The sequence below is a fragment of the Neovison vison genome, chromosome 11, assembly GCF_020171115.1.
Source record: "Neovison vison isolate M4711 chromosome 11, ASM_NN_V1, whole genome shotgun sequence".
Classification (NCBI taxonomy): Eukaryota; Metazoa; Chordata; class Mammalia; order Carnivora; family Mustelidae; genus Neogale; species Neogale vison.
The window spans coordinates 25,169,129-25,194,447 of record NC_058101.1 but is presented as its reverse complement, the minus strand read 5'-3'; the positions used below and the strand labels follow the sequence as shown (position 1 = coordinate 25,194,447).

The 25,319-nt window shown below is 46.6% G+C and overlaps 1 protein-coding gene across 5 annotated transcripts in view; it reads left to right on the top strand.

The window, feature by feature from the left end:
- PDGFRA (platelet derived growth factor receptor alpha) overlaps nucleotides 1-25,319 on the top strand; it is a 41,689-nt gene that overhangs the window by 6,186 nt on the left and 10,184 nt on the right. For 4 of the 5 annotated variants that reach the window (XM_044268122.1, XM_044268123.1, XM_044268124.1 and 1 more), the window contains 17 exons: nucleotides 2,972-3,032; nucleotides 4,825-5,142; nucleotides 7,923-8,183; nucleotides 9,355-9,485; nucleotides 10,726-10,897; nucleotides 10,985-11,174; nucleotides 13,867-13,982; nucleotides 14,977-15,103; nucleotides 16,174-16,367; nucleotides 17,078-17,172; nucleotides 17,389-17,521; nucleotides 19,660-19,764; nucleotides 20,119-20,229; nucleotides 20,450-20,603; nucleotides 21,506-21,672; nucleotides 24,151-24,266; nucleotides 24,580-24,702. In XM_044268122.1, the coding sequence (XP_044124057.1) occupies nucleotides 2,981-3,032; nucleotides 4,825-5,142; nucleotides 7,923-8,183; nucleotides 9,355-9,485; nucleotides 10,726-10,897; nucleotides 10,985-11,174; nucleotides 13,867-13,982; nucleotides 14,977-15,103; nucleotides 16,174-16,367; nucleotides 17,078-17,172; nucleotides 17,389-17,521; nucleotides 19,660-19,764; nucleotides 20,119-20,229; nucleotides 20,450-20,603; nucleotides 21,506-21,672; nucleotides 24,151-24,266; nucleotides 24,580-24,702 (2,565 nt within the window). In that variant the 5' untranslated portion in view covers nucleotides 2,972-2,980. Of the gene's footprint in view, nucleotides 1-2,193; nucleotides 2,295-2,971; nucleotides 3,033-4,824; nucleotides 5,143-7,922; nucleotides 8,184-9,354; nucleotides 9,486-10,725; nucleotides 10,898-10,984; nucleotides 11,175-13,866; nucleotides 13,983-14,976; nucleotides 15,104-16,173; nucleotides 16,368-17,077; nucleotides 17,173-17,388; nucleotides 17,522-19,659; nucleotides 19,765-20,118; nucleotides 20,230-20,449; nucleotides 20,604-21,505; nucleotides 21,673-24,150; nucleotides 24,267-24,579; nucleotides 24,703-25,319 lie in introns of those variants that run through there. The other variant, XM_044268121.1, reaches the window with a different exon arrangement.

The window sequence follows — 25,319 nt, the reverse complement described above, 5'->3', positions numbered from 1 at the left end:
TGACTTTCTCAATAAGTAGAATTTCAAGGAGTTACTCTGGCGTTCTTTTCATCTCAGACATTTGGGCAGGGGGCACCTGGGTGGCACAGTCGGTTGAGTGTCCCACTGACTCTTGATTTCAGCTCAGGTCATGGTCTCGGGTTTGTGAGATCCAGCCCTGTGTCAGCTCCGTGCTGAGCAGAGAGTCTGCTGGGATTCTCTTTTCCTCCCTCTCTGCTCCTCCCCCCCACTCATACTCTCTCTCTCTCTTTCAAGTAAATAAGAAATCTTCATAAAACATCTTTGGAGTCTTCAGGACTCTTAGGTCGATATAAAAACCAATGGCTGCAGTTTTCAAAGTGCGCTTGACTAAACTGTAACTTAGTCTTTGAAATAATGTGGCAAGGCAAGCCAGCAAGTTAGGTGTTACCGTTCCCTATAATAGAAGAAGAGCCAGAGGTTCAGAGAGAAGAACTAAGTAAGCATCGATATGGGATGAACCTAGTCCAAAGCGATTTCCGTCGTACTTCAGAGACAAGGAATGAGAAGGACCAGGGAATGCCATGGAGGAACCATGGGTTCCTTGGCCTGAGCGAGAACGTGGCACACACCTCTTTTCCCTGTTTGTTTCTCTCAACTCTTGGCCGTGCTCTTTGCGTTGTGGTTATAGAGGATGAAGCCTGAAACCAACTTGTAGCTGGCATGAGAAGATCCGATTATGATTTTTTACCAAAACAGATTTGGATGAAGTCCGCTGCTCTCCTTGCGAAGCGATTTGTTCTTGCTGACTCCTTTCTCTGAATCTGTACAGTTACTTGTGTTTGCGCATCTGACTTTTGGATATGCTCCAGGATGGTGGGTGGGTGGGTGGGGTCTACTGATGAAGGGTTAGCGTGTACTCCCTGGGTGGAAAAACCCCAGAAATAACGAGCCGGACTCTTCGAGATCCTTGCTACGTGCCCAGTAGGCAAGGAGGCCATCCTCTCCTGTTGTTTTCCATTGCCTCTCTGTAGGGCAAATGCTGCAATTACTCACGATGAAATTGTCTTGAGTTGCATATGAGTAATGACGCGAAACTTCCCAAATATGCCTGGTTTTTTAGCCAGGGAACTACTCTTAACCAGAGAAGGGAGTTGGGAGTCTTCGGCAAATACATGTTGATTCTCAGTGTTGGGATGGTTATCACTGGCTCTCAGGTCTCGCTCTCATTGGCCACGTAGCTTGTCACTAAAGATTCCTCCCTGGCAGCAGGGTTGCTGTATCTGCAGGCACAGAAGGAAAGCTGCTGGGGCTGGCCCAGGGCAAAACACTCCTCAGAGCCCTTCTCCTAAGCTCGGGAATGCTTTAAAGATGCACCATTGGCAAGTCCTGCTCCAGAAATACAGGATATAAATGTGATAAAACCCAAGACATCAAGCTGGCTCTGGAGGGCTCCTTTGAAGTTGGCTAAGTGGATTATCAGTGGGAGGCTGATATTTATATGTACAAACACACAGGCCGTTACTGCTAATTGTGGTAAATCAGGCTGGCTGGCCTGGCTTGGGGACCTGCTGTGCCCGTCACCACAGCAGTGAGCAAACCCTGCAACCCCTGCCCCCCTCAAGCTCCTGGGTACATGCCAGGAGCCTCAGAAGCCATCAGCGAGCCAGCATTGTGCAAATTGCATTTGGGTTCAAGCGCTGCAATTCTATCTCTCTCACTAGGGTGAGCAGAGAAGGGAAGCAGGGCCCCAATTTGCATGAGGAAATAGTGCTGGGAGAGGGAGGGAGGGGACACACAAGGCTGAAGCACTGACCTTCCCTTGAGGGAGACCATATGGTGAATTGGAGAGAGCATGGCTTTTGCATCACACAGACTTCATGTTAGAATTCTGGCTTCAGCGCTCACTGTGTGACTTGGGGTGACTTGCTCAACTTCTCTGAGCCTCAGCTGGCACTTTTAATTAAAATCAAGTATGTCTCAGGGTTATTAATAGACATGGCATACAGATTCAGCATTTTGTTTCCTGTCCCAGCCTCCCCTCCCCGCCCCCTGCCAGCATTCTGCCTTTCACTCTGTTTTCCTCCTGCATTTTCGCGGTAGAATTTGATGTAGCAGAAATCTGGGTTGTGCATATTGGGCCATCTGAAAGCAACAGTACATGATGAGGGGCTAACCACAAGCATACATGGAGCATTTTGTTGTTGTTGTGTTTTCTTGGTTTGTCTGTTTTAGGCCAATTTACTCAGGAATCATGAACACATCTTAGTTTCCAAAGCTAGCCGTGGAACAAATGAAATCCCATGAAGTCCTTCCATTTTGGGGTTTTGAGCAAGGTAGGGACCCAGGACATCCCAGGCTAAGGCTTAGGTGATTTTTTTTGGTGGGATATCCTAAGGCTTGCATCCCTACTGGTTCTCCCCTCGCCTCACCCCATCCACACCTCTGCATGGCAGAGGGACGTCCTTCAATTGACATGGGTTTTGACTTTAAAAAACTTGACTTCAGAAAGGCTTCTTGATAAAAAAAAAAATACTTGTTGTAGCCAAAGCATCTTTAGGTTGTGGAGGATGTGACTTCACCTCGTACTCTTCTGTAGCAAAACACGTCATTGACAACCTATTTTGAGCGAAAACAGCTCCATTAATGGAAGTTGAGTAAATAGCGTGTGTTTCTCACATTCTTCATTTCAGTGGGTTAAAAGGAACAGATCTTCTATACACTTGGATGCATTCTGAGACCATAAAAGCCAGACTTTTCTGGAATTTGGAAGCTGTGTGCGATCCAAAAGGGTTTCAGCTTCAGATGGCTCCTGTCATGATCCTGGGGTCCCTTTGGGCTGTGGGATTCTTTTTTAGGTATCTTAACGGCTTTAACCATGAATGTTAAGGCAAGGTATTTTCGACTAAAATGATGCTGTTAACGTTTTCCATATTGCCAAGCCCAAGAAGAACGAGGCTCACTGGTGGTTTTATTGGCTAACGCTGCTTCTGTTTGACGTTTGATTTTCCAGTTTTCTGGAATGATGGGGACCTCCCTTGTGGCCCTGCTGATCTTAGGCTGTCTCCTTCCAGGTAAGGATCCCAGTACTCTCTGACTTCATTGTTCTGGGGGAAGCCTTGCCTTCTAAGTTCTGTGCTCTGGGAGTGTGTTCCCAGTGCTCAGCAAACACAGTCCAAAAGCGGGGAGGGAAGTCGAAAATGGTGAGAAGTTAATGTAGAATGACCACAAACCTTCAGTTCCCTTTGCTGTATTGTGTTAACTCCAGTTAAGGAATGCTCACCAGTGGTAATTTTAATATACGTATAATCCTGGCATGGAAACGTGGTAGCCTAAATTTAGCCTAAATTTTGCCCACCGAGCTTTTTCCCTTGGACATGGGTTTCCTGAGACTTCACGAATGTTCGAAGGAAATAATTCATGTCCAGGGAATCATACCTGTCTTTAAGTGGAACACGCTTAGATTGCTGGAAAAATCTTGGAGCCGCCTTTCCCCTTGGAATCTGATTGGGAGAATATTTGACTCTTGGGAAATCTTACTGACATTTTCCACCAGGAGGATACTACTGGGACCATTTGTGGAAACATTTAATAGCACTTTTTAGTGTTCATCCAGATGTTTGTACATCACAGATGTTCACCGTGAGCCCAGTGTTTTTCTGGCGGGAGGAGTTAAGTCTGTTAGTGTCTGTAGGCTTTACCTATATGGATGGGCATGTTAGCAGTAAGCAAGGTCAGTGGCTCGGTAGTTCCAAATTCCACCAAGGATACCCCGCCTGCAGGAGTGGGTGACCAGAGGCACTCGTGACTTCAGCCTGGAGCTGCAAGTCACCGTGGGCGCATAGTGCAGTTGGGTTGAGCTCCAAAGGAGGTCAGAGACCACTGATTAATAATGAAGTCAAAATATCTCTTCTGTTTTATAGGGGAAGCGGGACTAAAGTTATAGGTTCTAAGATGAACTTCGAGTTTTAACTCTTGGACTTTAAATATTCTCCCTTAAAAAAGTTAAAATCCGGGGGCTCTCAGGTTGGCTCAGGCAGTAGATAGAGCAGGCCTCGCTTCATCTCAGGGTCATGAGTTCAAGCCCTGCGTTGGGTGCAGAGCGTACTTATAAATAAAACTAAGTTAAAATTAAAATCTCTATCATCCGGGACGCCTGGGTGGCTCAGTTGGTTGGACGACTGCCTTCGGCTCAGGTCATAATCCTGGAGTCCCGGGATCGAGTCCCGCATTGGGCCCCAGCTCCATGGGGAGTCTGCTTCTCTCTCTGACCTTCTCCTCACTCATGCTCTCTCTCACTGTCTCTCTCTCAAATAAATAAATAAAATCTTAAAAAAAAAATCTCTATCCTCCTGCTTGGGTTTCTGGGAGGCCATTAGCAAGAAGGCATGCCCAAGTGTCGTGCAGAATGGAAGAGACTAGTTCTTGAGCACAAACCTGCTTTGTGTGTTGTGCAGCCTCCCTGCCCCTGTCCTCACCCCATTCCGTACGAAGGGGAGCGCCTGCAGGGCCTGTGGACACTGAAGAAGCCACATGTGCTCGCGTCTCCGCCCTCTGGGGATATTTTATGGTCACACATGGGAGTCTGAAATACGGAATGGGAATCAGGCGTCCTCTCTCCATCTGAGTGTTCGCTGGGGTGAATCCCGGGGTGGGGTGAGGCTTCTGAGGCCTTTGGAGCATTTGCTGCTCTCAGCAGATGCGGCGGCTGTTAGAATGGGGGGCCTTTCATGGGCATCCAGGCTAACGGATTTTTGCGCAGAAACGGTCATTGTTCCCGTAAGCCGCGGCTGTTGCCGCTGTCAGTTCCCTGGGTGAGACGGTCCTTTCTGGCGGCGCCTATTCAGAGCCCGTTTCCTTTTACAGGGCCCAGCCTAATCCTCTGCCAGCTTTCATTACCCTCTATCCTTCCAAACGAAAATGAAAAGGTCGTGCAGCTGAATTCGTCCTTTTCTCTGAGATGCTTTGGGGAGAGTGAAGTGAGCTGGCAGTACCCCATGTCTGAAGAAGAGAACCCCAATGTGGAGATCAGAAACGAGGAGAACAACAGCGGCCTCTTTGTGACTGTGCTGGAAGTGGTCAACGCGTCCGCGGCGCACACAGGCCTGTACACTTGCTATTACAACCACACGCAGACGGAGGAAATGGAGCTCGAAGGCAGACACATCTACATCTATGTGCCAGGTGAGCTGTGCGGGGGGCCCCCTCCTCCCCCCGAACCCCGCTCATGGTCCTCCCCCCCCCGCGCCCCCACCGCCAGCCCGGTTAGTGTCTTGAGAAACAGGAACGTAATAAATGTGTAAGGAGGGTGGCTCAGTGGGTTAAGCCGCTGCCTTCGGCTCAGGTCATGGTCTCGGGGTCCTGGGATCAGGTCCCGCATCGGGCTCTCTGCTCAGGAGGAGCCTGCTTCCTCCTCTCTCTCTGTGCCTGCCTCTCTGCCTACTTGTGATCTCTCTCTGTCAAATAAATAAATAAAATCTTAAAAAAAAAAAAAAAGAGAAAACTTGGAAACTACGAGAGAGAACGCACATCAAATCAAGGTCGCTTGGGAGACCATTATCAAGAAATATTTATGGGGCACGTTTGGAAACCGCGTGAAGTTTTAGAAATCATGTGTACCATAGCGTGTTTTATTCACGTTCTGCAAAAAATCTGAAATGACCTCGTTTCGGTTCAGCCAAGTTTGACAAGTGTTTGGTTTATTTATTGTGTGTCAGACCCTGGGCGGAAGTGTTGGGGACACGAAAAGGAAGTAAGTAGATCCTGTCTTGGAGCTGCTTACCGTTTCTTTTACTAGCTTCTCAATAACCAGGCTATTTTTTTCAGATGGAATGAAATACATATTTTTGATTAATTAGGGGGAGTTTTTCCTTTTGATTAAAATTCGGGGCAGATTGATACTGATGATGCTGTGTCTGACCGGTGAGAAGCAGGTGCCAAGACAGGAGTTAAAATGGGGATGAAGCACCCTAAGGATTGAGGAGGGGACAGCTTGTGAGAGGAAATGGGGAAGGATCCCACAGAGCCTGCCTGGAAGGGCTGTCTACCTACGTTGTGGGTGTGACTTAAATGGAGGAGAGAAGGAAGGAAGGTAGAGGAGATGAGTCCTAGAACTCTGCGTTGAGAAAGTCTAAGAGGCTGAGGAACCCCAGTGCCCCACAGCCCTTGGCTGGTGGCCCCTCTGGATGGCATGGCGTGATGGGTTTCAGAGCCTGCCCTTAGAGTGGAGGACAGTGTGGTGCTTCTCCCAGTAGACCCGTTAATCAGCCAGACTTAGCCATGAGCTTGAGATTCATTTGGTTTGCCACCCAGCTAGTATTCCCCGTGCCCTCCTTGTAGTGATCGAAATCCCCATCTGTATCTGTGTCTTGTGTCTTGGATGTTCCTTTGTGCCTGTCTCTCTGTGTCTCTGAGTCTATACCATCTCTGTCTGTATCCATCTCTGTCTCTATCCATGTCTTGTCCATCTCTGTCTGTATCTGTCTCTATCTGTATCTGTCTCTGTCTCTCTATCTGTCTCTATCTGTATCCGTCTCTGTCTGTATCTGTATCTGTATCTGTCTCTATCTGTATCCATCTCTGTCTGTATCCATCTCTGTGTCCATCTCTGTATTCATCTCTATCTGTGTATATTGGCTTCTACCAAGGACAGTTGTTTAAAGGAGGGCCATGATGTTATTTAAACATCACATAGATAGTGCATAATGGTAGGGATGACTTGCATTTTTAAAGGAAGCCTTGGCTGTTGTGTTAGAAATATCAAACTGTATATTTTAACCTGAGATGAATTTGTAGCTTTGCTGAAATCAGGGATTTGGAACTCCGAACATGAACTCAGGTAACAGCAGTCTTCGTACTTAATTTAAAAGAGGTTATAGTTGGATTACTTGGCTTAAAGCAGACAAATACACAAACTGGTGATAACTCTTGCCATCCTATTTCGGCAGAGGTGTGAGGTAAGGGGGTCTCTGAAGTATATCTTCCTATCTTTCTGCCTTTTCCTTGTAAGTTCTCCCTACCCCCCAAATCGGCTGCTCTTCTTGTCCTCTGTAACTGTGGGCGGCCCATGAGATCTAGACCCTCTTCATTTCTTTCATGACACTCTTAACTGTCTGGACCCTCCTTCCTAAAAATAAAAGGTTTTGTTTTAAGAAGGGTAGGCATTTAGAACGTCACCCCAGCTTTGTTCACACACAAATGCCTCCTGCTTTGAAGAGAATGGATTATGGGCTTGTTAAAGGCATATGGTGTTTTGATCTTTTGTTTGTTTTGATCTCTTAAGATTGTGCAAAAATTCTTGTTCCTCCCTTCCCCTCAGCACAAACGTCATCCAAGTAGGCTCTGAACTGCGGTCAGTTAGAGATCTTCTTATCTGTACCGGTGGAGAGGAAGGGGCCCTTCAGAACCCAACGTTTGACACCCTTAGAACTCCTTACTGTAGTAGCTTACATAGCTGGTTTTCTTTTGGAAATAAAATTCTCAGGCTGTGGAACTGTAAATTCTGTTTATTACTCGACAGATTATTTTTTAATAGATCCTCTGTACTACTATTCAGTAATACTATAGGCAATAGGAATTTTTGAAATTATGAATATTTTCTCGTTTCGAATAGACGTGGTGATTGATCATTTTTTCAGGAGTGCTTAAATTTTGATTTCAACTCCTGGCTAATTTATAGTCATTGCCAGCCTTTTTTTTTTTTTCTTCTTTCCACTAGGGTACAGGTATTTTGGTGGGGTTCATACTTTGTTTTATTTTGTTGTAAATACTATGTTTTATTTTGTTCATACAAAACAGCCTTCTGGCTCTTACGATGGTTCATATCATTGTGAACATTCTCGATATCTGTGAAGGTATCATTCATACCTAATGCGATTTCATGCCAGTGAGATAATTTTTCTGAGTACAGTAGGTAAAGGTGAAATTAATGCCTAACGTGTTTTTCTCTCTTTGCCAAACCACAGACCCAGATGTAGCCTTTGTACCTTTGGGAATGACCGATTATTTAGTCATCGTGGAGGAGGATGATTCTGCTGTCATACCTTGTCGCACGACTGACCCCGAGACTCCGGTCACCTTGATAAGCAGTGACGGGGTGGTGCACGCCTCCTATGACAGCAGACAGGGCTTCAATGGGACCTTCAGCGTCGGGCCCTATATCTGTGAAGCTACCGTTAGGGGGAAGAAGTTCCAGACCATTCCATTTAATGTTTATGCTCTAAAAGGTACTTGCATCTGCTCTCTCCTTTACATAAGAGTTAAAAAAAGAATAATTTAATGTATATGGATGGGATTTTTAAAAAGTCATAGTCCCTAGTAATGGAGACCCTAAATATTTGGGGATTTTGCACCCCACCTTTGCCATAAAACTTTAGGCTGCCACCCAGGCGCCCTGAAGTAATACTAAGCTTAGCATTACTAAAGGCAAATGCTACTTTATCCCAGTAAGATTTCCTATTTCATCAGTTGACTTCAAAATACTGTGAGGAATTCTTTTCTCGCATAAGCCTCCCACGTTGTACCCACATTCCTGACTACAGAGGCCCTAAATACACACACCTGTGGGGGGTAGATGCCTAGATTAACTTCAATAATTTAAGATTTTGATTCTGAGCGAAGCTTGTTGCTATAGCCCTGCCTTTGATGTGAGTGGTTCATGTGAATGGGAAAGAAGAATGTGTGTTCAGGGTCAGAAGTTTGGGGTTAGCAAATGCTACTGAACGCTGGGTAAGGACCTTTTTATGCCAGCGCTGTGCTTGGTTCTAGAAAAGAACTGAGAATAGCTGAGTTAGCAGGTGGGGGAGAGAGAGAGGGGTGGGGGAGGAGCAGAGTGCCCCAAGAGGTGCTGGTCAGTCAAGGCTGGTTGATTAAATGAATAGATAAACATCCATAAAGCTGGTTGCAGGAGAGGAGAGCCATCCTCAGCTCAGATGCTCAGGAATGTGGTTCTCTGTTCCATTGGAATTTAGGTTTAGTATCGTTACTGTTGCGTGTGTAGGTATTTGTGTGTGTGTGTGTGTGTGTGCGCGCTATTTTATAACTGTGCCAAATTACATATGTCAGCACAAAATCAAAGCTTCTGAGACTTGAAACATTTTGTCTTGATCACAGTGCTTTGAAAATTTTTTTTATGGGCAGCTTGTTGGCTCAGTTTAAGTATCTGCCTCTTGCCTTGGAGTCAGAGTCATATTCTTGGGGTTGTGAGACTGAACCCCACATCAGGGCTTAAGATCTCGCTCTTCCCCTGCCCCCCCCAAAACAAACACACAAAAAGCTTAAAAAGAAAAGAAAATTATTTTTCAGGGTTTTAAAAAGGAAAGCAAACCCAAACCTTACAATGGTTCTTCACTGTATTACGGGTATTGAGGTTCTTGTGTCTGTTCTTCTTTTAAATAGCAACATCAGAACTTGATCTAGAAATGGAAGCTCTTAAAACTGTGTATAAGTCAGGGGAGACGATTGTGGTCACCTGTGCTGTCTTTAACAACGAGGTGGTCGACCTTCAGTGGACGTACCCCGGAGAAGTGGTAGGTACCTGCAGGGCTCTTGGTGGCATGGAGAAGAGCCCAGCAGGCCTGGAACACCTGTCACTGGTGGCGCAGGATCCTGGGCTTCTCAAGAACTCGGCTTCCCATCTCTGCAGTGAGCCTGTTCTACTAGATCACTTCATGGCTCTTTGGGCAGTGGGAGAGGTGGAGATGCTAGCTAGAGCAGGACCTGCAGAATCTATAAAGGTGTACGCTGAGCCTTTTTCTTCCCCACAAGTCAGAAAGAAATAGGAAGGTTCTATCTACATGGTTTTGTCTGTCTGTCTGTTGTCTGTCTGTCTAATTCCCTTTCCCTCCTGATCTGTACATTTCTGCTCCCTGTTCTTTTTTTGGCATTTGATAGCTTCTCTCCTTTTACCCATTTCTCTCTCCTCTGCTTTGGCTTCCCCTCCTTCTTTCTCTCTGGGGCATCAGTTGGAAGTTGGGCATTTTCACATTCAACCTTAGGACCTCATGCATTGAAGAGACATTCATAGTCTGATACACATACATCTTCCCTGGCTATGAGGGAGTTTGGTCTCACTGTTCATACTTGATTGGCCTTAATCCTTAAAGCATAAACATTCTGCTCACTTACTGCAAATAGACATTTCCCCCCAAACCACAGTACCTGCATTTTGGCCCCAAAACATATAATCGAAGTATCAATTTTATAAAACAAAAGTTTTCATCAGGTAATAAAAATAATTCAGGTTTATTGTCATAATGTTATAAAATTGAGAGACACAGAGGAGAAGCCACTTCCCAGGACATCACCATTAATATTTTAGGAAGACGAGTCCTTTCGGTACTTGGTATACAGAATAAATGTAATCATTACCAGGTATTAGGCTTTAAATAGTACTTTGTCTTAATCCTTTTTCCTTTAGCAGCATAGCACAGATACCTTACTATGTCATTAAATGTCCTTTTAAAATAAGATTTTCTAAGGAGCTAGTCTAAGAACATTTTTTAAAAATTAGACTTTATTTTTTTTAGAGCTGTTTGAGGTTAGTAGTAGAATTGAGTGGTCGGTACAGAGATTTCCCATTAGCCTCTGCCCAGTGCATGCACAGCTCCCCGTTGTTCTCAACAGCCCTGCGGGGTTGGTGGGGGGAGGACATTACAATCTAGGAACCTCCATTGGCTCCTCATCCCCACCCATGGGCTGTAGTGTACATGAGGGTTCACTCTTCAGAGCTAGTTTTTTAAAGTTAGTTTTCCTCCTTTCCTGCTGTAGAAAGGCAAAGGCATCACCATGCTGGAGGAAATCAAGGTCCCGTCCATCAAATTGGTGTATACGCTGACGGTCCCCAAGGCCACGGTGAAAGATAGTGGAGATTACGAATGTGCTGCCCGCCAGGCCACCAAGGAGGTCAAAGAGATGAAGAAAGTCACCATTTCTGTCCATGGTACATTCTGCTTTCTAAAATGTCAGTCCCTGCTGCTCGCGATCCACTCTGGTAATCGTTACTTAATGGAACCTCTTCCCCCTACAGAGAAAGGGTTCATTGAAATCAAACCCAACTTCAGCCCGTTGGAAGCTGTCGACCTACATGAAGTCAAACATTTCGTGGTGGATGTGCAGGCCTACCCCCCTCCCAGGATATCCTGGCTGAAGGACAATCTGACTCTGATTGAAAATCTCACAGAGATCACCACGGACATAGAAAAGATTCAGGAAATAAGGTAAAGAAATACCCTTCCCACGTATGCATTTCTTTTTACTGTTTCTCTCAGGATAGACTGAGGTTTCTACATGTCTGTGACACAAGGATGGATCTAGAAAATGAGCAGTCTGACAAGGGAGATACTTGAAATCAGGTGCCTTTCATGATACCATTGCCATGGGCTAATACTGTTGATAAATATTTAACAATAAAATGAGAAGAAGGAACTAAAAGAGTTCTGTTCCCAGTGAAAGACCATTTCCTGCATCCAGGACAGGATGGAGGAAAGGAAGTCAAGTGGGACCCACTTGAGCTGAATATATTTGAAGACATCACCATCTGTATGGCAAGGAGATAATGATGAAACCATTCATCATTCACCTAAACCTACATGAAACAAAACATCACTAGTTTCATCAGAAACACATTTGCCCAAGGGAGGCTTCTGCTGGAAATAGGAGTAGTGTCTGCTTAGACCTGGTTTAGAGAAAATGGATTCTCACTCCCTGAGGAGACAGTCTCTGGCTCCCATCTCTTACGTAGGGGTGGAGTAAGTTACCTTGGCCTCAGTCTCCATGTCTATAAAGTAAGGTTAAGAGTATCTTATGTCCTTCAAGGCAAGGAATTAGACCAGATGACATCTTGAGGTCTCTTGCAGTTTTTAAATTCTGATTGGAATCCCAGAGCAGAAGGCACATCCTGCACTAGGTTTTCTGACCCCGTGCCCTCATCAGAACCATGCCAGAGAGGCGCATGTCAGTCCTTTCTTTCTGGCCCTCAGGGAAGAAGGGCAGACCCTCTCTCCTTGGTTCACTTCACCTTGGGACTTGCTTGCTTCTTTGTGAACTAAATCCCATGTGTCACTGAGAAGTAGTATCTGAGCAAACAGAGTTTTATAGCCTCTGGAGAACAGTGATGTTAAGAGTGTCGAGTGCTGAATCTGGAGGGCTTTTCTGATGACACAAGGGGAAGGTGTGCAAAGACATGGGCAGGGCCAAACTTGACTTAGGGCTGTGAGGCCAGAGAGGAGCAGGGTAATCCTGGCACAGCTAACACTTGGGATGCTTGTAGGCATGCTCTCCACAGGCCAGAGTGAGAGTCCCGACCAGACAAAGCTTACCAGTGGAAAGGTGTGGGAAAGCTGCCTGTGAAAGTGATCCAAGAGCTCCTAGTACAGATTCGCCTAGTTCCCATGGTGGGCCAGGGACCATAAGGATGAATGCACTGAATGGGGGATATGGCTTCCCCGAAGCTTTGGACTAGTGGATCTACCAGTTTCCTTGGCTGAGCCAGTGGAGACCGTGAATGACAGAGGATCATGTGGTGACGACTAGCTAGGAGTGCCTACGGGGACTTGCTCAGAAAGTCCTGGTCTGGAGTACGTCCCGCATGGTCCCCAGTGGACAAAGCAGCCCCCTGTGCTCCCATTAACGGTGTTGGTGCCTGGCATCCTGGGCTAGAAGACTATGTTTACAGCATAGCTTTGGGGCTCCAAAATCCTTCCACACGTATAATTTCATTGAATTCATTCTGGAAAGGACACTGTACTGTTACACATGATAGTTTTCCCACGCTACACATAAGGACGCCGAGGCATGGAGGATTTCAGTGATGCCCCAGCTCTTCTCACGTGGTGATCAGCGCTTTTCCCATCCATCCCGTTGCTTTTCAGCACTGTGGTGTTTTACTTCCTCGTTTATTTAAAGATTCATTTATTTTAAAGATTGATATTTTTATATCAATAAGCACAAGCAGGGGGAGTTGAAGCGGGAAAAGCAGGCTCCCCACTGAGCAGGGAGCGCAATGCGAGGCTCGATCCCAGGACTCTGAGATAGTGACCTGAGTTGAAGGCAGACACTTAACCTGCTAAGCCTCCGAGGCGCTCTTGTGAGGCTTCAAAAAGAAGGGCAATCAAATGGGCAAATACTTTATTGATGAACCCACACAAACACACAGAGCCAGATGTCATTTATAATACATGGAAGAAATCTTTAGGGAAAACTTCCCTTTAATAAAGTATGAAGAAATAGATTTTTTCTAATTTCTTCTAATAGGCAATGCAATCTTCTGCTTTATCGGTATTGAAGCATAAAGAAGTTGCATTGTAAGAAGCCTGGCTCCATTCCTGCTGCCATGTGCCCTGATCTCCCTGCCTTCCCCAGCCGAGGGAAATAACCTTTATTAGTTTCATTAGACTCTTCTGAAACTAGAGTTTTCTTTAAGCAAATACCAGCAAGTAGGAAGGTTAAGTCCTGGAGATCTCTCCATGACAGTGTGCAGACTGTGTTGGCTTTCTTTCTTCAAGAATGCCCCCATTGTTTGGCTGTACCACCTCAATGATGGATATTTAGGGGAAGCAGGTGCTTTTAAAAAGGTAAAAATCAAGTTTTATTTATTTTTTTTTTTTAAGGAAAGTTGGGATTTGTCTGTTTTGTTCAGAAGTCAGGCCTTAACAGAACCGATTGCTGTTCTAGCCACATAAGCTGTTGCTCATCAAGATACATGGTCTTTGTTTGAGCATTAAGTGTCTGTAAGTCAGACCTTCACTGTGTAGAAAGGGCACCGAAAATCCCAGAAAAGTGATGATGCAGACTAAAAAAAAACATGTTTTTACTTGTTACAAAATCAGATTTGAACGTGAACATGGTAACTGTTGGAACAGTTGGCGTCTGTTTGGCTCCGACTTGGTGACACAGTCCTTGTCATTTCAGATATCGGAGCAAATTAAAGCTGATCCGTGCTAAGGAGGAAGACAGTGGCCATTACACAATTGTCGTTCAAAACGAAGACGACGTGAAGAGCTATACTTTTGAACTCTTAACTCAAGGTGCGTCAGGCAGTATGAAGCTGATGGTGGCTCAGGGACTGTGTGAATGAGTGCGCCCCCCTTCCCCCCCACCGCCAAGGAGAGCCTGGCACTTTTCCTCCCAGCGGGTGAAGAGAAAAACAACACTTCATGGGAAAGGCAGTGGGTGTAGACGTCACCTGTCAGGGAGAGCTTTGTTGGCCTTAAGAATTCACACAGTTCTGGGAAGTTCTGGGCTGCTCTGTAACAGTCTGGGGAATTCCTAGCTTACAACACCACCTGCTTCTCAGTCTGGCTCCTCCAGTTCTTGGAAGAGGAAAGTGATGGTTTTGGTCCAGATGACCTCAGGTTGTTCCGGAGAGTTTTAGCCTTTTTGCTTAGCTCCCCTCACTGGCATCCACTGCGCAGTGGCCCTTACTTACCAGGAGGGCGTGCCTCAGTCTCTCCATGTTCACGTCCAGCCCTTGTTCACTGGATACCTGCCATAGGCCCAGGATTTCTTAGAGGCTCCCTTAACCCTCCCAGTAAACCTATGATACAAATGCTAGCATATTTCTAATTTACTTGATCAAGGATTTAAAAAAAAAAAAAAAAAAAACCTAAGAGCTAGTCACATTCTACAGATGCACTTTGGTAAATGCTGCTTTACATTATATACTCTGGCTGAATCCATTAGTTAAACCCCAAGCCCTAAGACAGCTTTAAGAACCTCCTTGCTTTTCAAGCCAAATAGCCACAGGGGCCTTTTGCTTTCCTCACTCCAGATTTAGAACACCACAGGACACAAATCCCTAAACACTGCAACTGTGAAAATGCTCTTAACCAAGTGGGTCTATCCAGAGTGGAGCCCGTAACTGCTTTCAGCCCCTTCTTGGGGGGTTACTCGCTTGACAGGTTCGAATGTGGCAGGGGGAGCAAAGGAGATGAATTCTGAACCTGATTTCTGTGAACCTGGGACTCGCAGGAGTTCCGGGACCCAGACCATTCAATTCTGATGGCCCTTCCCCTCTTGCAGTTCCCTCCTCCATTCTGGACTTGGTCGACGACCACCATGGCACTACGGGGGGACAGACCGTGAGATGCACCGCTGAAGGGACGCCACTTCCTGACATCGAGTGGATGGTTTGCAAGGATATTAAGAAGTACGGAAACTAGAGGTTTCTTTCTCATTGGTGGTCAGCATGTTTCTTCCTTGATGCAGAGAACTTGAGATGCATTTTTTTCCTTTGGCTTTCCCTTCTTTTGTGATTCTTCCTGGGCCAAAGTCCCATAAACTCCAGGCTAGGATCTTAAGCATAGGCCTGGCCTGCCTGCGCGGATGGTATGCGTGCCCGTGCACCTGTGTGGTCATGAGTACTGTAAGGAGGAGGTCCCTAACTCGTACCAGATTTCTCCAAGGGTGCCTCATCAGAAGATGAATTTAAAGGACCACAGCTCTAAGAGAGGGTTTTTACTACCCTGGCCCACTTCACCTTACAGGTTTTACAGGGTGAGCTTTATTTGGTAGCTGGACTGGCGTGTGAACATAAGTGACAGTCTTGTGCACGGTGACTGCCTCATTTGCCTGCCTGCTGTCTGGGTGGAGTTAACTTACCAGTTCCTCCTTGACCCACCATCTGTCCAGCTTTTCTGATGGGCCCTCAAGCAGTGTGCCCATGGTGACCACGTTTGGGAGCCTCGATTGTTTCTCTTGGGGGCTGAGAGTCCTAGACCTCCCCCTTCTTAGGGCAGAATGACAGGACTGGGATCCTGACTGGGGCTGGAATCTAGGTCTCATAACTCAGCCAGCAGATCACTCCAACCCTACTGACACTTGAGGGGCTCTTGACAGTGCAGGTGGGAAGAAGAGGAGGGAGCCAGGCGTTTCCAAGGGCTGGGCAGTTGGGATAGTTACACATTCTTGAAGTAGATCTGATCCATTGGCTCATGGGTTCAAGGCTTGGAATTGGTAGTTACATTTGACGGAACTAACTTCTACTTTGCCTGCTTCATCAGCAGTTAACTTTGAATTATCCGTATATAGGTTATCCTCTGTTGGGTCTTTGCAAACGAGTTCCGTGTTAATACGCACATAAAATAAGAAAGTCCACCTGTAGCAACCCCAGATGCAGGCGAGGTCAGAACGGCTGCCACCGTCGATGATTCTCTCTGCTTGGCTCACCTCCATTATCCTGATAACTGGTTCTAAATGAATGTCTTTTTTTCTCCCCAGGTGTAATAATGAAACTTCATGGGCGATTTTGGCCAGCAATATCTCAAACATCATCACGGAGGTCCACCCCCGAGACAGGAGTACTGTAGAGGGACAAGTGACATTCAGCAGAGTGGACGAGACCATCGCTGTCCGATGTGTGGCCAAGAACCTCCTTGGGGCTGAGAGCCGAGAGCTGAAGCTGGTGGCTCCCAGTGAGTTGCTCTTCGTCAGCACCCAAGCCCTTCCTCCCACAGGCAGAACCTTGAATCCCAGATGGGGTCCGAAAGGAATGAAGGTCCCAAGGCAGAAATTCAGCTCTGAATGCTTTTAAAGGGCTTTCTCTGGGCTTCCATGTGGGAACCCTTTCTTTCGGATTCTGACCCCAAACTGCATCTGGAGGAGGCATCCGAGGCATTCTGCCTGTCTAGCAGGGTAGCTGGTCAGTCTCTGTAGTCTGAGTGCAGGGATGGATGATAGGGAAGGAGGATCTTCTGCCTTGTTGCTCCTTTGAACTGTCGAGACAGGTTGCATTCTTAAAAAATAAATAAATCAATGAAGCCCAAAGTATAATATAAACAAAATGCAGCCTTTCAAAATAAACCGAACTTACATGGCTTTCATTCCCATTTATCATTCCAGCCCACGTTCTGTCTAGAAGGTTCACGTTGTGGCACCTTTGGAACAAGTGCTGTATTTCCCTGATGGAATTTTGTTCCCTTTCTCTTCTAAGGGAAGATCTGGGGTAGTGTCCCGTATGTTAGATGATTGAGAGACCGTATTGCCCATCCTTAAAATGAGCCAGGCAGCCTTGGTGCTTCTCCCCCAGAAGGGGGAGGTTTCCGACCCACTCGCAACCACATCCCCTTCCCGCCCTCCTGCGTGTTTGTGGAAATTTCTGCCTCACGTAGCCTTTCTCCTTCAGCACTGCGATCCGAGCTCACTGTGGCCGCTGCGGTCCTCGTGCTGCTGGTGATTGTGATCGTCTCACTCATTGTCCTGGTTGTCATTTGGAAACAGGTAGGTATTTTTCTCCAAGAACGAAAACCCTTGAGGCCGCTAAGAACAAGAAGAATGGCGGTCGGCGGTCTAGTTCAGGGCTTGGCCCAGAGAAGGAGCTCAGTAACGATGTGTTGAACGAGTCAGTCCTGCTGTGTTCTGGTCGCTTGGCTGCGGTCAAGCTTCGGTGCCTTTGGGCTTTGGTAATCACCAGCTACCTGTTGTGCTCATTTGTAGAAACCGAGGTATGAAATCCGTTGGAGGGTCATTGAATCCATCAGCCCTGATGGACATGAATATATTTATGTGGACCCAATGCAGCTGCCTTATGACTCGAGATGGGAGTTTCCAAGAGATGGACTCGTGCTTGGTAAGCGCCTCCTGGGCTGATCTCCTGACTCCCCTTTGATTTGGACATGACCTTTTATAGCCTTGTGCAGGGATTAGGGATCTGAACACCTGCTCAGTAAGAGCTAGGCAATAGAAACTGGCTTTCAGAAATATTTTTCTGTCTTGAAAATGAATGAATTGCATCACTGCCATGGTTTTTATTAAAAAAATCTCGTTCCAGGGGCACCCAGGTGGCTCAGTCAGGTAAACATCTCTGATTTCGGCTCAGACCATGATCTCGGGGTCCTGGGATCCAGTCCCGCATCAGGCTCCGCCCTCGGCAGGGAGTCTTCATGTCCCTCTGCCCTTTCCCCCTGCTTGTGCGCTCTTTCAAATAAATAAATAAAAATCTTAAAAAAATAAAAACATAAAAAAAACAAAAATCTTGTTCTATAGCAGATTATGGTTAAAGAAAATTTTACGTGGGCTGGAATGTAAAGAAAAGTGGAGAGGAGAATGTGAGAATGTCCTGCCAAAGATAGTCATTGAGGTGGCTTGGCTTTGGGAGTGACATGAATTGATGAGATGAATTTATGTGACTGAAAAGGAATAGACAAGAATTGAATGAGGACAGCCACACAGGGTATTTTAATCTAGCCCAGTCTGAGGATGTATTAGATGCTTCTTTAGAAATGTACATAAGATATAAAAACACAGGTACTTTCCAAAGCAAAACATGTAAAAATAATCAAGCCAACTTATCGCAAACTTTTCAGATATTTCAGTCTAGGGCTGAGACGGAGTACGTGAATTAGTTCAAGGAATTTCTTTTTTAAAATCACATGATGGATGAATGAAAACAGGACAAAGACAAAAAGCAGATGAACATGGGGGGTGGGGAAAGCAAAGGGAAAATAAGATGAAAACAGAGAAAGAGGCAAACCATAAGAGACTCTTAGCTATAAGGGAAAAAAAACAAGGTTTCTGGGGTGGGGAGGTGGGTAGGAGGATAGGGTAATTGGGTGATGGGAATTAAGGAGGGCACTTGATAGAATGAGCACTGAGTGTTATTTGCACCTGATGATCACTAAATTCTACCTCTGAAACGAACAATACAGTATATATTAACTAAATTGAATTTAAATAATAAAAAAAAAGACAAGTGAAAGACTAGAGGCTGTGTCCATGGGAACACACTAGACCCACTTGTCTTACTCTGAAGTGCAGCAGGTTTAGGTCGTCTCAAACTGAAATCAAACACGATGTCCTAGTTACTTCCAATGTCAACTACTTGTACCTGGAAATGAAGCTTGATCATCTCTTTCTCCCACCAATTGCACCCCTACCACCCCTACCCCCTGTCAATTTTATAGAAAGAGCAGAGGAACTTAAAGTAGTAAAATGTGGGGGGAAAAGGGTGACACCCCTAACATGCTAAGAGGCATTTCTGTGTGTTTCTGCTCCTATGTGTTCCTCTAAGGCAGCCATACGTTTCTGGGTACTGTCTCCCACATGCACACGTGCACACACGCACTGCTGGTTGCTAGTCCTTTATGAGCCGAGTCTTCCCCCGGCTGTTTACTTAGTCACCGCCAGCGTGGAGCCAAGCGTGGCTCCCAGGGTGCAATAGCCTGTGACATTCTGGTCCTTCTGACAAGCAGCGGCAAGGACACCAGCCCGAAGTTCACTTCTTCACGCCTCGGAATTAGTGAGGTCTCGGGATTTCCAGTGGATAAGGGCTTAACTGCTGCAAAAGATGTCTCTGTTTGCATGTGGAGAACTGAAGGGTAGAGAAGCAGGGGGTCTGGGCGAGAGCCACAGGAAACGGGGGCCTTGGAGCCTGCGGACTGGCCCCATACTGGAGCTGGGAGACAGAAAGCTCACACCAGGGAAGGATGCTCCGCCCTCACTCCTGCCCGAGGATCCCTTCCCCTTGCAAATGGTATTTGATGAAAGCAGTTGCACTGATGTCCTTCTGTGGGCTCTGTTCTGGTCTCAAACTTGCTGACCTACAGGAATCATGACGCTTACTCCATCCCGGAGGAACAGCCTCCCTCCCTGCCCCGCCTCCCCACTGGCCCCCTGCGCCTTCGGGCAAGCCTACCAATGACTGTGCTGAATAAGACCAAGGGGATGGCGCCACATTTCACCCATGTTAATGGTTCTGATTGCTCGCAGGTCGGATCCTGGGATCTGGTGCGTTCGGGAAAGTGGTTGAAGGAACTGCCTATGGGTTAAGCCGCTCCCAGCCTGTCATGAAAGTAGCCGTGAAGATGCTAAAACGTAAGTGCCCTTCCCTGGGATTTTTTTTTTTTTTTAAATCAAAGTCCAGTGTGTACCACATTAAGGACCAGATCTTGGTTTTTTCCAATTCCAGGTTTTCTGTGTCTTTAGGCTCTATTTTCTTCCGGGTCATTTAGATTATTCTCGTTACCTGTATGTTGGAAAATCAGGAGTTGTTATTTTTGGTGACTTCCTTTTACCTTGAAGACTAGGGGTTATTAGACCAAGTTAACTCTGTGTTTCTCTTTTAGACTTCGGTAAATAAAATGCTATCCGGTCGTGGGGTTGGCCGCGTTACTGGGTTTTTCTGGGAGGTAAAGGGCTTGAAGTGATGGGAGATGGATTCTTCAACAGCCACAGCCAGATCCAGTGAGAAGCAAGCTCTTATGTCGGAACTGAAGATAATGACTCACCTGGGGCCACATTTGAACATTGTGAACTTGCTGGGAGCCTGTACCAAGTCAGGTAGGCTTCCTGACCTGGGAGGGAGGATGTAAGTCCTTAACTCTCTACCTCCAAGCATGCCAGCAAATACAAGTCCCCTGAACGGAGTTGCCTGACTTCCACTGAATCGTTGGAAGCTCTCGTTTTGAGAATCCTCTCGTGTCGGGGCAAACATAGCATTTCATGGCATTTCTGTTCTTCAGTTTTATGCCTATTGCGTAACTGCTTTCGGTTCCCACAGGCCCTATTTACATCATCACCGAGTACTGCTTCTATGGGGATTTGGTCAACTATTTGCACAAGAACAGGGATAGCTTCCTGAGCCGCCACCCGGAGAAGCCGAAGAAGGAGCTGGACATTTTCGGATTGAACCCTGCGGATGACAGCACACGGAGGTGGGTGCAGAGTTACGCGTTGCTGAGAGTCACAAGCCTCACCGCTGGAGTCAGCCCGCGTCCCCATAGAATCCGTGTCTGCAGACCCAGCAAGACTTAGAGCCCCACTAACCTGCCCATCACCCCCTTGACGCAGCCCGGACGTCCTTGCCTGTAGGTGTTTGGGACTGGGTATCATGGGGGAGGCCTTGCTGAGAGGTTTGAATGGAAGCAAGAGTTGGAATCATTGGAATCATTCTGGGAGCTAGTTGGCTCTTAAGGTTCGGTCCACTTCAGGCCTGTAAAACGTGGCTCTGGCCAGGGAGGCTGCCTGCTGATATCTTGTGAGAAACTGCCCGAGGACCCCCAAGTTTCTGATTCTGCCCCTTAACTGAGCCTGGGCCTAGAGGTCAAGCCAGTGGTACTAATCAAGCCGGTGGTAGTAATCCCATGCGCAGGAAATGTACAAGGAGCTGTCAAAGTTGTGTGTGGATTTCCAGTTTTGTAAGATCAGAAAGCGCAGGTTCACTTTACACTGAGTTACTCGGTGAACCCCGAATTGGCACTGAATTTATTGAGGGCGGGAAAGCAAGTCCCGGGATTGTATAGCCCGGGTTTGTGGTGGGTGAGTTGAAAAACGGAGCGAGAATAAAGACAGGCACACTGAGTGGAGATGACCCAAGTGTGTGTGTGATTACTGTTCACATCTCACCCACTGGACTGCCTCACGTGGGAGGTACATGTTGGTTTTGCTTTTGCTTTTGCTTTTGTTTGACGCCACTCCCCATCCCCTGCCCCCGAGCCTGTCCCCTTACCTACTGCACTGCCTTGGTTACCGTTGGCCTCTGGTCATCTGCTTAAAGGTCAAATGGCCACTCCGGGGGGCAGCACCCTGAACAAGGTTTCTTCTTCTGTTGTTACAGTTACGTTATTTTATCTTTTGAAAACAACGGGGACTACATGGACATGAAGCAGGCTGACACCACACAGTACGTCCCCATGCTGGAGAGGAAGGAGGTTTCTAAGTACTCAGACATCCAGAGATCGCTGTATGATCGCCCAGCCTCCTACAAGAAGAAATCTGTGTTAGGTAAATGGTCACTGGTCATTCTTGGGTCTGCCGGTGGTTTAATTCGATCCAGATTTCCCCTGCACTCCACAAACTGGGCTTCTGCCACTTTGCTTTTATAGAAAGACCTGCAGTGGGACGTGTTCTCATATGCTGAAGTTTGGAAAGGATTTTTGGGTTTTACAAAATAGTAATTGCTTCTTTGCTCATAGGAGTGCACTATTTTCAGATAGCCATGGGAAACCTGCACTTAAAATACTCAGAGGAAGGGGTGCCGGGGTGGCCTCTGATTCTTGATCTCAGCCCTGGTCTTGATCTCAGAGCTGTCATCAAGCCCTGTGTTGGGCTCCAGGCTGGGTGTGGAGTCTGCTTAAAAAAACAAAAACAGGGCACCTGGGTGGCTCAGTGGGTTATGCCACTGCCTTCGGCTCAGGTCATGATCTCAGGGTCCTGGGATAGAGTCCCGCATCGCGCGCTCTGCTCAGCAGGGAGCCTGCTTCCTCCTCTCTCTCTGCCTGCCTCTCTTCCTACTTGTGATCTCTCTCTGTCAAATAAATAATAAAATCTTAAAAACAAAACAAAACAAACAAACAAAAACAAAAACAAAACAAAACAAAACAAAAAAATCCCTAAAAACAAAAAACAAAACCTCAGAGGAAGGTGAGGAGACAAGGTGAGCGGAACTGCCATCCTGTGGTCCCTAACTGTGTGTGTGTAGGAGGAGTATGTGATGTGCTTTCAGAAGTTCATGGCTTGTGACTTGACAAAAAGAATAAACAATTAATGCAATGTATTTTCACACTTTAAACATAATCCTCTTAAAGAATGTTTTATCCTGATATAATTAGCTTTTTTTTTTTCAGAGTTAATGTGTCTTTTTATTTATTTATTTTTTTTTTCCTTAATGAAAGTACGGTGATCACTGATTCCATCCCCCCACCCCCGCCCCTGTTTGCAAAATTGAAAGCTAGCTATCCTCTGTTGGTTCCTAATAACTCTTTTTAAAATTTCAAGTTCTCTAAGTCTCTGGTACCTAGGAGTTCAGTAGCCCTTGCTGTGAGCTGTGTTAATACCCAGTTTGTGATAGACACTGGAAAGTAGACAGTTGGAGGTTGTATTTTTCTGCTGAGGATGTTGGGTATGTCTGTTGTTGTTTGAAGGAAGGTCTGTCTCGTCTTTCGAAACAGATGAACATGTGGCAGGATTGCATTGATTAATAAACTCCAGGGAGTCTAGCCGATGCCCAAAGCAGATGGACCACCCCACTTGTGCAGGGGAGGCAGGGCATAGGCCCCTCCGGGTTCCTGTCTAATCCTGGGCTTGGAGCTGGGAGGGCACTACTATTGGGTCTGATGTTGACGTATCTTGTGATTCAGTGTTACTGGGCCTGAGCCCTCCCATTAGTCAATTCACAAAAGTGTTGAGCTGCCATGGAAATTACTTTGAAAATCACCGATATGCTCTGAATGCTTGTAGGGTTCTTAAGTGAAAGGTACAATCTGTTAAAAAAGAATGTGCTTGTTTTGCAAAGCTCGGTACACAAGAGTATTTTCCATTGCCGTGGTTCCAAGTTCCACTCACTTGTTTTTGCCAAGTGGGTACACTTCCAAGCCCTTTTAAAAGATGAGCCAATGGGAGCTGTCGGAACTAGTGCTTCCTCTCCCCTCCCGTGTTGTTAAAAATAGTTGACATTGCTTCCCAGGCTGGACCTGGCTCCAGATGTCGGGGGAACCTGATTCATACTCAGCCCGGGCCCCGCTGGCAGGCAGACCTCTGCTTGCTGGCCTTCTCCTAGCTGGCTGGAAAAACATGAATGGCTACAGCTACTCTTCACTCGCCTGAAAATTTTTAAAAAGAAATGAGAACGGCTGGCCTAGATTACCTCCTTCCTCGAAACCCTGGGACTCCTCCAGATGGGACTGACTGGGGAAAGTGGACAAGTTACAAAAGGAGCTAAAGGCAAAGTCCTTGGCACTGACCTTTGAAGATTGTTATTACCTCTGGTCTGACGGGGGCTGGATTTTATTCAGGAAATGAGCCAAACGCTGTGAAGTTGGCTTTAAAAAGAGGGAAAAAAAAGGGGGGGGGTTCCTAGAAACTACTTTTTCAAAGGGCCCGCATGTATATTCATCATGGAAGATTTTGCAAGTGTGTGTGTGTGAGGTGGCTGAGGTAACTTGCTAACTAAGGCTGAAAAAAGAAATTTGGGAGGCAAACAACAAGATGTGTGAGAACCCACTAGACTGGTCCTTATGGATACATGTGTATGTAAACCAGAGAGAGATTTCTGCAGATAGATTTTGTTTTAATGGTAGAACCTTGGTGTGGCTTGCATAACCGCCCATGAGGTCCAGAAATGCTATAGGAAAAAAAAACTTAGGTCTGTTCTCTGGACAAGCCTTCGCACACTCACAAGTGGCCCAGCACCATGGGAGCGTCCCCATGGGGGATGTTTCACGCCGCCCTCTAAGGCCAGCTCCCTTCATTCCTTTTCTGCAGACTCAGAAGTCAAAAACCTCCTTTCGGACGATAACTCAGAAGGCCTTACTTTGTTGGATTTGTTGAGTTTTACCTATCAAGTTGCGCGAGGAATGGAATTTTTGGCTTCAAAAAACGTGAGTGTATTCGTGGAACAGAGTTCTCTGTAGATCTCCAAGAGGCTGGTGGCAATGGCTGCTTCTCTTTCTTCCTTTTCCCTGAAGCATAGTGGGGAGTCTGGTATCATCGGGTATCTATCTACCCTGTTCTAGAACTTTCTCCATCTTGGGAGCGGCGGGGAGGAGAGCCTGGAGGAGGTGAGTTCTCTTCTGGGACACCCTCTGTGAAGTGTGCCACGCAGCTCCGGGCATCACCATAGGTGGCCAGTCACATAGGGCTGACATTGTCTAGTGACAGATGGACAGACTGTTGTTTTCCCTTCCCATGCAGTGCGTCCACCGGGACCTGGCTGCTCGAAATGTCCTCCTGGCGCAAGGGAAAATCGTGAAGATCTGTGACTTTGGTCTGGCCAGAGACATCATGCATGATTCCAACTACGTGTCTAAAGGCAGCGTACGTGATCCCTCCGCTCACTGGGCATGCTCGTCTTTCCTCACTCAGTCTCCAGACCTAGATGTCGCTTCTGGCCACTCAGGGTCCGCATTTTCAACATGGAGTCCATGAAACCCAGGAACGGGCTCCAGGGAATCAGTATGCAAAGCGTAGGCTCTGTAGCCAGATGGCCTGGGCGTGACTACTGGCTTGAGCACTTAGTAGCCTGGAGATTGGGGGCAAGTTTCTTGCCTGTTCTGTACCCTGGTTTTCCCTGTCAGTAGCAGTGACCTGATAACACTACCTGTCTCCTGGATTGCCGTGGTGATTCAGTGACTTAAATGTCAGATGCTTAGAATTGTGACTGGTACACAACAAGCACTCAGCAAGTGTTAGCTACTGCTCCTACGTGCCTGTGTACATGCATTCATTTCCAGAGAGAGCAGCTCTGACTTGTGTCAGATCTGCAGATGGCATTCAGGGCTCCTACGCTTTGGGTGAACATTCAGTGTTAATATTTTTGGGTACTTTCCGTTGGGAGGACATAAGAGGTGACATTGACCATCTGTCCTTCATTAGATAATTTATTGAGCACCTACTAGATGCCAGGCTCAGAATAGTGTGGGGAGCGGAGTGCG